The sequence below is a fragment of the Myxocyprinus asiaticus genome, chromosome 26, assembly GCF_019703515.2.
Source record: "Myxocyprinus asiaticus isolate MX2 ecotype Aquarium Trade chromosome 26, UBuf_Myxa_2, whole genome shotgun sequence".
NCBI lineage: Eukaryota > Metazoa > Chordata > Actinopteri > Cypriniformes > Catostomidae > Myxocyprinus > Myxocyprinus asiaticus.
This window is the reverse complement of record NC_059369.1, coordinates 392,209-404,491: the sequence shown is the minus strand read 5'-3', so window position 1 is coordinate 404,491 and position 12,283 is coordinate 392,209. Positions and strand designations below refer to the sequence as shown.

General features: G+C 39.1%; 1 protein-coding gene across 2 annotated transcripts; it reads right to left on the bottom strand.

The window, feature by feature from the left end:
* Positions 1–5,630: 5,630 nt before the first annotated feature.
* On the bottom strand, positions 5,631–8,298 carry uraha (urate (5-hydroxyiso-) hydrolase a). Of its 2 annotated transcripts, XM_051657349.1 has the most exons (5): positions 7,944–8,298; positions 6,716–6,767; positions 6,462–6,604; positions 6,146–6,281; positions 5,631–5,948 (listed from the first exon to the last, which is right to left on the bottom strand). In XM_051657349.1, exons 3-5 carry the CDS (start codon positions 6,599–6,601, stop codon positions 5,859–5,861), a joined length of 366 nt encoding a protein of 121 aa, XP_051513309.1. In that variant the 5' UTR covers positions 6,602–6,604; positions 6,716–6,767; positions 7,944–8,298; the 3' UTR covers positions 5,631–5,858. The 2 variants fall into 2 exon arrangements, with proteins under 2 accessions (XP_051513309.1, XP_051513308.1); XM_051657348.1 differs by lacking the exon at positions 6,716–6,767.
* Positions 8,299–12,283: the final 3,985 nt, after the last annotated feature.

Genomic DNA, 12,283 nt, shown 5'->3' with positions numbered 1-12,283 from the left:
GTCGAGTGAGTGACAGATAAGGAACTGATTGTGTTTTTAGTCCACTATCGGTGCTTACATGAGATGAAAGTATTTCATATAATCAGTTATCATTAGAGCTGCTGATTTAACACATGAATTTAATGTGATTAATTATATTAACAAGACATTAAAACGTAAATGCAATTAATCATGCCGTGACACATTTAGTAAATTACCAGACACTTTTATTCAAAGTAACATGCAATTAGTCTTTCGAAACTTTCAAAATTATCAATGAGAATGTGTGGTATAATCCTTTGACAAGCACTATTTCCACTGTCCAGAATCAAGGATGAAAGAGCATATGAATGGTACAAAGATCCAGCAAGAATTATATATTCTGTCAAATGTAACTGTTTAATCAGTGCTTATACTCTTTTCAGGACTTCACATCACTTTAGCACATTGCAGAATATAAACAGCAAGTTGAAAAGTGAACAGCAAGTTGAAAAGTGAAAGCTGAATCTATTTCAGAATACATAATATTGATCAGCACTTTTCACTAAAAATCTAGATGAACACAACTGTATGTTAGCAAAAGAATGTTAATTTAGTCAATATGACGTTTTAACTATACTATACAGTATATATACTGTATATAAACTCACCGGCCACTTTATTATTGTAGTTACACCTATACATTTACTTAGTCATGTGATTATCTAATCAGCCAATCGTGTGGTAGCAGTGTAATGTATAAAATCATGCAGATATGGGTTAGGAGCTTCAGTTAATGTTCACATCAACCATCACAACGGGAAAAAATGTGATCTCAGTGATTTAGACTGTGGCATGATTGTTGGTGCCAGACGGGCTGGTTTGAGTATTTCTGTAACTGCTGATCTCCTGGGATTTTCATAGTGTGAAAAAAAAACAAAAAAAAACAATGAGCGGCAGTTCTGTGTACGAAATCGCCTTGTTGATGTAGGGCTTTACTGGTTGTTTAGATCAGTGTTACTATCAGAAATAATTAATAATTATTTCTGTAGTTATTAATCAATATTTAAATTAATTAATTGGATCTAACTCATTAAAACCTCATATAGGACTCCAGTAAATGTAGTGTGCTACGTTTAGGAGCAAGTTTGGTTATTAGCAATAATTAATAATTATCAAAGATAATTATTAATTATTAAAATCAATAGAACATTGATGAGAATCAATGTTAGCTTTTTTTTTAATCCTTTAAAATCAACACTTATCAATTGTTAACATCGATGAAACATTAAAATTAACACTAGCTTATTGATCATTCTAATTCAATCAAAGATAATTATCAATTATCAAAAATCAATAGAATATTAATAAGGATTAACATTGACGGGGCACCACCCTGAAATCAGGGACTAATAACCGAATATTAAAACAGTCTCAATATTAGATTGTTTTCTTAGGAAAATCGGCATCCGAAAAATATCGATTTTCCGGACAAAAAACAATGAATGAAGGTTTGAATCCGAGCACTGACATCCCGTCAGCACGACACAGGCGTATGCAAAACAAACCACAACACTTCTCTTTGTAATATAAACAAAGTTTATTTATGCAGTAATAATTAATAATTAATACAATGCAGTCAATAAACTTCCGACTTACAACTACAAACTAAACAGTGATATGATTAGATATGGAAATAAAAAGAATTCTATAACACATAAGATGTGTGTGTATCAGTGTGTGTGTGTCAGTGTGGTTAGTGAGAGAGAGAGAGAGAGAGAGAGAGAGATTATTAACTGACAGCCCGAAAGCTGATTTTGCGATAGCTGGAGATAAAGCAGCCGCGTTCATCACTCAGAGATGCGGTTTTACGAGCGGGGCTCGTAAAAGTCCCTTGTTATTTGACTCTTTAATGGATGAACTCAGTTGCTGTCTCACCCGAGATGGCGAAAATGCACAACAGTCCAATCTGGTTGGACCACAATACAGCAAAACAAATTCGTGATAATTAATACCCTGAGTATTAATAATGAGCGGACATGGCGGTCCATAAACTGTACAAGCAAAAACCTTGAAACACAAGAATAACACGCTATAATATTCTATCTCTGCCCAGACGTAACCTCTTACTTGAATCGCATGAGGACACAGGTAGAATGTGTTTTCCTCCGTCCTTTAACTCTGACCCGGTTTCTTGAGGCTCGTGTGATGACGAGAGCCGTTTCCTCGCACTGTCGGCGGCCAGTACGGCTGTTGATTCTCAGAGGGCGGTACGGCTGTTGATTCTCAGAGGGCGGTACGGCTGTTGATTCTCGGCGGGCTGGCGGAGAACTCAGAAATGTCGACTTGATTGAAGATGGAAGAGAAATCTTTAATCTCTTCACTTCTGTAGGCCAATGGATGAAGATGCGAATTGCTCGGCGGTCTCCTTCAGATCCGTTAGAGTGTTTGGTTGAACACAGAGTAATCTCAACTCGTCCAGCGAGATGGAGATTGTATGGCTACAGTTTCAAGTCGGACATTACTTCCTTATGCCACGAGGTTACACCGGAGAGCAGCAAAAAGCTACGTCCGTATTCGGTGAACGAAGTAGCCGGAAGCAACTTTGGAAGCATTTTCAGAATTATTTGAAGTCCGGATGATGTCATGTTCGAGGGACGTTCTGTTGTGTGCCTCATCCAATAGGAGTTGAGTGCTCGATCCTTTAGTGGGCAAGGCTTCATGGATCTGTAGTCTGTTTAGGACTCCCTTTGTTTGATTTTGGCGCGATTTTATCAGTAAGATTTATGACTTAGAAGGAGGGGGCTTGAGGAATGTTTTTTATGACTGTTAGGCCTGCCTTTGTCTTCTATCTGAATACATGAGGCCCAACATTGATAACAGAGGTCAATGGAGAATGGTCAGACTGGTTTGAGCTGACAGAAAGGCTGACCCCTCTGTACAATTGTAGTGAGCGGAATAGCATCTCAGAATGCACAAGATGTTGAACATTCAGGCGGATGGGCTACAACAGCCAAGAACAAAAAACTGATGCCGCAGTGGGCCAACCATTTGTGTAACTCAGCAGAAATCCAGATTTGTCAAGACCAGGCAATGTTTTCCAATGTATATATATATATATATATATATATATATATATATATATATACACACACACACACACCAATCAGCCACAACATTAAAACCACCTGCTTAATATCGTGTAGGTCCCCCTCGTGCCGCCAAAACAGCTCTGACCCTGAAGGTGTCCTGTGGTATCTGGCACCAAGATGTTAGCAGCAGATCCTTTAGGCCCTGTAAGTTGCGAGCTGGGGCCTCCATGGATCGCAAATGTTGGTCCAGCACATTCCATAGATGCTCAGTCGGATTGAGATCTAGGGAATTTGGAGGCCAAGTCAACACCTTGAACTCTTTGTCATGTTCCTCAAACCATTCCTGAACAATTTTTGCAGTGTGGCAGGGCGCATTATCCTGCTGAAAGAAGCCACTGCCATCAGGGAATAACGCTGCCATGAAGGGGTGTACGTGGTCTGCAACAGTCTTTAGGTAGTTGGTACATGTCAAAGGACCCATGAATGCCAGGACCCAAGGTTTCCCAGCAGAACATTGCCTAGAGCATCACACTGCCTCCTCTGGCCTGCCTTCTTCCCATAGTGCAACCTGCTGACATCTCTTCCCCAAGTAAACTATGCACACGCACCTGGCCGTCCACGTGATCTAAAAGAAAACGTGATTCATCAGACCAGGCCACCTTCTTCCATTGCTCCATGGTCCAGTTCTGATGCTCACGTTCCCATTGTAGGTGCTTTTGGCGGTGGAGCATAGGCACTCTGACCGGTCTGAGGCTACGCAGCCCCATACACAGCAAGCTGCAATGCACTGTGTGTGTATATATATACAGTATATATATATATATATATATATATATATATACACACACACACACACGGTATATATACTTATCAGCCACAACATTAAAACCACCTGCCTAATATTGTGTAGTTTCCCCTCATGCTGCCAAAACAGCGCCAACCTGCAATTTAACAGAGCGGTTATCTGAGTTACCATAGACTTTGTCAATTCGAACGACTCTGGCCATTCTCTGTTGACCTTTCTCATCAACAAGGCATTTCCATTCACAGAACTGCTGCTCACTGGATGTTTTTAGTTTTTGGCACCATTCGGAGTAAATTGTAGAGACAGTTGTGCGTGAAAATCCTAGGAGATCAGCAGTTACAAAAATACTCAAACCAGCCCATCTGGCACCGACAATCATGCCACTGTCCAAATCACTGAGATCACTTTTTTCCCCATTCTAATGGTTGATGTGAACATTAACTGAAGCTCCTGACCCGTATCTTCATGATTTTATGCACTGCACTGCTGCCACACGATTGGCTGATTAGATTATCGCATGGATGATTGTTGGTGCCAGAAGGGCTAGTTTGAGTATTTCTGTAACTGCTGATCTCCTGGGATTTTCATGCACAATAGTCTCTAGAAGTAACACTGAATGGTACCAAAAACAAAAAATATCCAGTGAGCAGCAGTTCTGCGGACGGAAATACCTTGTTGATGAGACAGGCCAACAGAGAATGGCTGGAGTCACTCAGCACACCCTGGATTTGAACTCCTGACTCCAGGGGTGGTAGTCAGCGTCAATACTCGCTGAGCTACCCAGGCCCTGCCTGGCTACATTTTTTAATGATGTTGTCATTTACTCACTGCTTTATCATTTACTTTTCATTTTGTTAGTAAATCCTTTATTTGTGCACTGTATTCTGGGTCATGTGATTTTTGTGTGAGGAACAGACCCAAATTCAAGTCTTTATTCAATGATCAGCACTCAATTTAACATGCAAACATTGACTTCTCCAGAAGCATTACAACAGCTTTGATGTCTGTGATGTTAAATGCCATTGGCCCGCGCCTGTCTTGTAACCATTTGTGTCATGCAAATGTTTGGATGTATAGTTTTGAAAGAGATGTGACTGCCTTCACATAGAACGATTAAACCCTTATGTTTCACTGTTCCTCATGTGGAGCTAACATGTGGCTTCATGCAGCATGAGTCGGATACTCAAGACTAGAACACTTTTATAATGCTTTTTTGGGATAACTTATTGTGACTGTACTTTATCTGCTTATGTCTATTATACTGCTGAAAATTGGTTGGGTTTAGTTGTAGGGGTGGGGTTAGGTGCTCAGAAATATCTATTTTATAGTATAATGTAACTAAAATGATTGCGACTGTAAATTCATATGTTGAAAAGTGGTTCGGTTAAGGGTTGAGGATTGGGTTAGGAGGTCTAAAATATTTATATGATAGTTTCATGTAACTAAATGTATACATTTATAAATACTGTATAATTTAAAAAATTGTGGTTAAATGCAGTAATATCCAAAGACTTCAGAGCCTGTGATGGAATCCTCTGAATTGAAGTGAGAATGAAATGATTGTGATTTTTTCATGATGCAGGCAGAAAGTCGCTATGGTGAAATCTTTCTTATGTGAGTTCCCTGGTCAGACATGATTTACAAACTATTACCAATAAAAGTCATTGCATTCCACAATGGTGGATAACCACGTGGTAATAGAATGGCTGATGTTTTGATCAATTCTTTACTTTACATAAACTTATAATTCAAATGAAAAATACATCTGGGTGTCCTCACTTTTATAGGTTTTTATTTCATTGATGTGATGCTAGTTTCAGAATTGTATATTTTTTATGCAATCAAATCCAACGGATTGTTTCTGCAGTGACCAAAAATGTATTACTGATGTACAGATGTTAAAACGGTCCTGGCATATCCTGCACTGTTTGTTTAATATAGGTTCAGACATATACAGTATGTATACTTGTACATATTTAAAGAAAGATACATGAAATATACATCTAACTCCCTCTGTATGTACTGTAAGAGAAGCGGCTCAGAAGCAGAGGAACGTGATACTTCTGCGACGGATCAGTGATGCTGAAGACAACCTGAAAGCAAACAAATATACAGTCATCCCATACTTATAAGACAACCATTCAAAATGACTGCAGAGCATCACAAGATGGGCTAAAAATCTAGAGCAGAAGACCAGTTAAAATAAATAAATATTAATAATAATAATAAAAAAGTATTACCTCTAGTTATTTTCTGAAAATAGAAAGTATGTTGTTTATTTTTCTCATACCTCTACATATGGATAGAAGCACATCTCACCCAAGGCATCCCAGTACTTTCCAGTCTCAAATTTCATTTTATACACACCAGCAATAAAGCTTTCTTTTGTGATTAAGTCTGGACAACGTCCATCAACATTAGTTATCCTAGAATAAATACAGTGAATTATGACCTTGACAGATTTTTGGTGTTTCTATAGTTGAACAGAATAATTATTGTACTTCAAAATTGGTACCTCATTTTAATATGTGGTATCGGTACTGGAAATATCCCAAAAATGTAAATGAATCAGTGGAATTATCAGAATCTACACTTCGCTTGTTTACCCTGTAGTGATAAGGATCCACAGCGATGAGACCGGATCCAGGCGATGAAGGCTGATGGTCATGTTGGCTCCAGGAACTCCTTTCGCTGTATTCAGCACATGTGTCGTAAGGGGGCTCAGCAGAGTACCAGCCATGTTCATGTACTACAGTAGAGGATGATATCATTAATAAAATACACTTTATTAAGCTGCTGTTGACTATAAGCACTTTTGAAAAATCCAGATGGTGCATACACCATTAATGAAGAGACCCACCTTGTGCCTTTTTAATTTATTCCATCTCACATTTGAAAAAGAGGTCCATGCTCTAAACAGAGAAGGACAGTACATCTTTGTTGATGTAACTAAGACCAGCGGCTAAAGCAAATTTCACACAATTTCCAACTTTTTTAGTTTCCAAGAACAGCTAGAGATTCTCTTATTAAAGGATGAGGTGCAACCTCGCAATCTGTACCAGCCAGTCATATAAAGGCCCTGAAACCATTCAATTGCTTTCAGGGTTTTCCGACAGTCAGTCACCATTTGTGGATACCACGTAAATTATTGTGTAAGGTCGTAAAATGAATCGCCTTCCACAAAACTGTCCTATCTTATAAACCATTTTTTTTTTTTTTTACTTTTTATTGTAGCAGACTCCAAATATACACTACCGGTCAAAAGTTTTGAAACACTTATCCTTTATTATATTTTTTTTTCTTCACATTTTAGAATAATAGTAAAGTCATCAAAACTATGGAATAACATAAATGGAACTATGGGAATTATGTTGTGACTAAACAAAATCCAAAATAAATCAAAACTGTGTTATATTTTAGCATCTTCAAAGTAGTCACCCTTTGCCTAGAATTTGCGGACATGTACTCTTGACATTTTCTCAACCAGCTTCTTGAGGTATCACCCTGGGATGCTTTTTAAACAGTATTGAAGGAGTTCCCATCTATATGCTGGGCACTTAGTGGCTGCTTTTCTTTATTATTTGGTCCAAGACATCAATTTCAAAAACTTTTTTTTTTTTTAATTAAATTTTAGTTTTATAATGAAATAAATTAATATGGTGGCACAATTATATTTTTGTCTACAAAACTAATTTCAAACATTTAAGCATACGCCTTCAGATCAAAAGATTTTTAAGATCATAAGAAACATTTCAGTCAAGTGTTTCAAAACTTTTGACCGGAAGTGTAGCTCACTCCAAAATGAATTTAAGACTGGTAGACTAGTTATGCACAGACTGCTATACTGGTACCATGGTACTTCTGCAGTACTCAAACTTCAAAAAACGGTATATTATATAGTAGATTGTTATATATTATAGCGTATAAATACTACTATTTTTGTCTAAGATTTGGACATTGAAAGTACTAGGATGAAAACAGTTAGGAAAACATTAGCCCAATGATTTAAACCCAAAAGAGGTCCTTCAGTGACCTGATCAGGTGGTAAAAATATTGACAGATTTAGAAACATTGATAAATAATCTTACCTTTTCAGATGACAAAATTTGGTCCTTGATATGTTGAAGTCTGTTCATCTGAATTGACTCAGTATTGCACACCACTGCTTTAAAATGTATATACACTGCAGTTAAAAGCAATGTGTGATGTGAGCAGAGGGAGTCTTCAGCGAGTCTAGTGTGAGCTGATCACAAATCAGCCTAGAGTTCTGCTGAATAAAGCAGTCCATGAAAGAAAGTCTTGCGAGAGTAACCAATCAGTTCGATCTAGATTCCTCAGCAGAGCACATTCCTGATCTTAATTATAACCACATAACACTGTTGTGTATGATTTCAGAATTGCTTCAGCACTCACAGCTGAAACATGAACGGTCTGCCTGCAGGGGTGAAATCACAAGCCACTGACCTCTGGTTCATTTGCCTTGTATTGATAACTCAGTGCAAAGTACAAAAAATGTTTAAAAAATGAACATTATTCAAGTTGACAAATAAAGGTTTTTAAATTTTCTAATACAATGTGTGTTACAGTGAATTCTTTATTGAATCACCGATTCCTAGTCAGGTGTTTGTAATTTGAACATGCTAGTGCATCACAGGAACAGATAATTGTTTAATCAAGACCCAGATCACCATCATAAATCCAAACTCAGTTGAGTTAATGTTCCAAAAATCCAAAACAGAACATCTTGGTTATTGATGTTGCCTTGCTTCCCTGAAAGGAGGTAAGGGACATTAGGTGGTTCATGGAAATTTTCCAATTCAAATAAGTTGCCATTGGACTCATAGTTGGGACAATGGATCATACCCCTTTCGTGGACGCCCACTCGCCACTTAACTGGATGAGCAAATTAAGGTTTACCCTTACCCATGCTTAGGCGGGTCTAGACCCACAAAGTCACTGCGTGGACACCTCTAAGGGCACCATCTCTCTAGGATGGGTACGTGGGGGCTTGCCCACGGACCGCCTATTGACCACTTGTTTTAAGGTCCCATTCTAAACATCCACAGAGCTACTATATCATCCACCTTACCTACTAGTCAACACATCTTCATCAGTAGTCTTCCTCCAGTCCACGGACCCCCTAATTGTCCCCTAACCTACTAGTCTTCATCAATAGTCTTCCTCACCTCCACAGAATGCCTATTTGACCACTTACCTACAAAATAACATTTTTGCATGACCAGATGGCCACCGTCGCCGCAGTTCATGCCAGGCAGTGCCCAAGTGTCCCACAGAGGTGCTATAGGTGCATAACTGGTCATTTTTGGAGCTTCCATTTTTGTGTGCTTTTTTCACTCATTTTTGCCCCAGACCAACCGGTGGGTGCCCGCTGTGGCTGTCTAGTGCCCTGTAAGTGCGTTTTTTTGATGTTCTACAAAAACTTCACCAAAAGTGCTAGCCTCCTCAGTATGTCTTAAAGGGGCCTTCGAGGTGCCACTGGGTCAAATTTGGGGTCTATAGGACCCCCTGGGCATGACCCCAGGGCATGTCCCACGTGCAATCTATTCTATTGATCTTTAAGGCATTCCATGGACACCTTTTGCGAACCCCCCGAAGGTCTGATCAACTAAATGTTCGGTTTAAATTTTTGGCCCCCGAATCAGGCCCCCGAGGGAGAAGGCTTTAGATGCTGGCTAAGCCTAATAGCCTAGAATGGATGTACCATTGCTTTCTGGGCCTCCCAGACAGCCTGTCTCATAGGCTTGTATGGCAGACAGAGAAAACAATGAAAGAAAATAAAAATGTCATCCTAGGTCTCGGTTCTTTTAGTATGTCGTTAAGGGGCACAAGACGCAACACCGTGTCATAGTTGGGGTCCGTAGGACCTCTGAGTGTGAGATGGTGTTGGGCCTCATGTATTCAGATAGAAGACAAAGGCAGGCCTAACACAGTCGTAAAAACCTAACTCAAGCCCCCACATTCCAAGTTGTAAATTATACTGATAAAAATCACGCCAAAATCAAACAAAGGGAGTCCAAAACAGACTACAAATCCCATGAAGCCTTGCTCACTAAAGGATCGAACTCTCAACTTCTATTGGATGAGGCACACAACAGAACGTCCCTCAAACCATGACATCATCAAGAGTAGAAATACCTCTGAAATTCTTCCGGGATTTGCTTCCAGCAACTTTGTTCGCCGAGTATAGACGTAGCTCATCGCTGCTCTCAGGTGCAACCTCATGGCACAAGGAAGTAACGTCCGACTTGAAACTGTGGCCATACAATCTCCATCTTGCTGGACAAGTTGAGATTACTCTGTGTTCAACCGAACACTCTAACGGATCCGAAGGAGACCGCCGAGCAATCCGCATCTTCATCCGTTTGCCTGCAGAAGTGAAGAGATTAAAGATTTCTCTTCCATCTTCAATCAAGTCAACACTTCTGAGTTCTCCGCCAGCCCGCCGAGAATCAACAGCCGTGCCCGCCAACAGAGCGAGGAAACGGCCTCCCGTCATCACACGAGCCTCAAGGAACCGGGTCGGATTTAAAGGACGGATGAACACACATTCTGCATCCTCATGCGATTCAAGTAAGAGGTTTACGTCTGGGCAGAGATAGAATATTATAGTGTGTTATTCTTGTGTTTCAAGGTTTTTGCTTGTACAGTTTATGGACCGCCATGTCCGCTCATTATTAATACTCAGGGTATTAATTATCATGAATTGTTTTGCTGTATTGTGGTCCAACCAAATTGGACTGTTGTGCATTTTCACCATCGCAGGTGAGACCGGCAAACTGTTTTGATCCATTAAGAGTCAAAGAACGCGGGACTTTTACGAGCCGTCCACCGCGTCTCTGAGCGATAAACAGCTGCTTTCTCTCCCACGATCGGCTTTAGGGCCGTCACTTAATTCTCTCTCTCTCTCTCTCGTACTAACCACACACACACACACACACCTTCATGTGTTATCAGATTATTTTGATTTCCATATCTAATCATATCACTGTTTAGTTTGTAGTTGTAAGTCGGAAGTTTATTGACGGCATTGTATTAATTATTAATTTATATTAATGCATAAATAAACTTTGTTTTATTACAAAGAGAAGTGTTTTGGTTTGTTTTGCATACGCCTGTGTCATGCTGACAGGATGTCAGTGCTTGGATTCAAGCCTTCATTCATTGTTTTTTTTTTTCCGGAAAATCGATATTCTTCGGATGTCGATTTTCCTAAGAAAACAATCTAATATTGAGACTGTTTTACTATCTGGTTATTAGTCCCTGATTCCAGGGTGGTGCCCCGTCAATGTTAATCCTTATTAATATTCTGTTGATTTTTGATAATTGATGATTGTTGAATTTGAATGATCAATAAGCTAGTGTTAATTTTAATTAATGTTTCATCGATGTTAACAATTAACGATTATCTTTGATAATTGTTGATTTAAAGGATTAAAAAAAAGCTAACATTGATTCTCATCAATGTCCTATTGATTTTAATAATTAATAATTATCTTTGATAATTATTAATTATTGCTAATAAACAAACTTGCTCCTAACATAGCACACTACATTTACTGGAGCCCCATATGAGGTTTTAATGAGTTAGCTTCAATTAATTAATTTAAATATTAATTAATAACTAAAGAAATAATTATTAATTGTTTCTGATAGTAACACTGATCTAAACAACCAGTAAAGCCCTACAATGGTAGCGCGTCCCACATGCAGCTTATTCCATTCATTTCCATAAGGTTTTCGTGTATAGCATTACAAAAGGTCCAAATAACTCAAATTTGAAATCTATATCTCCTCAGGGGGCCCACAGCCAGTTTTGAAGTCTGTACGACCTCGTAAAGTGCTTAATTGGCTGCTTGTGAACCACATGTGACAGTTATTTTTCAGGAATACTTTTTTGTGTTTTTTTTAAGTACTTGCCAAATTCTTTTGAATTTGGAATTTCAATATGTTGTTTGTGAGGGCCTAACGATGAAGTATTCAAAGCCCCAACATCTTTGCACCGCATTTAAGTGTATTTTCACTGAGTCATGAGGGATGATCCCATGTACAACTTATTTGACAGTCCCCAGATAGGCTGTCCATGGACAGACCGTTTTACTGTTATTAACAGTAAGTTCAATAAATACGTCCATTTGAGCAGTCTGGATGTCAAACAAGTGGTTTACTTGAGCAGTTCAGCTAGATAACTGAGGAGGCACTTCCTATAACTTGTTTCATGAAAGAAGCTGTGTCTATCTATGAGAGCAAAAGTGTGAGAGATTCTTGCATAGGTACACCAAAAACTTTATCTTTGATCTAGAGACTTGTCCTCTTGATGACATTTGGGGCTCCCCAGTCTGCCAGCACGTGAAGTTTAGGGCCCGTCGGACCTCTGGTTGTGACACAGGAATGGGTGCCACACACAACT

What these genes read in the sequence shown, in the direction of transcription:
- uraha (XM_051657348.1), bottom strand. Translation starts at nt 7,991, where the DNA reads ATGAACAGACTTCAACATATCAAGGACCAAATTTTGTCATCTGAAAAG. An exon ending in AAATTTTGTCATCTGAAAAG is followed by an intron (nt 6,605 to 7,943) that starts GTAAGATTATTT and finishes CCTCTACTGTAG; the next exon opens with TACATGAACATGGCTGGTAC. An exon ending in TGGATCCTTATCACTACAGG is followed by an intron (nt 6,282 to 6,461) that starts GTAAACAAGCGA and finishes TATTTATTCTAG; the next exon opens with GATAACTAATGTTGATGGAC.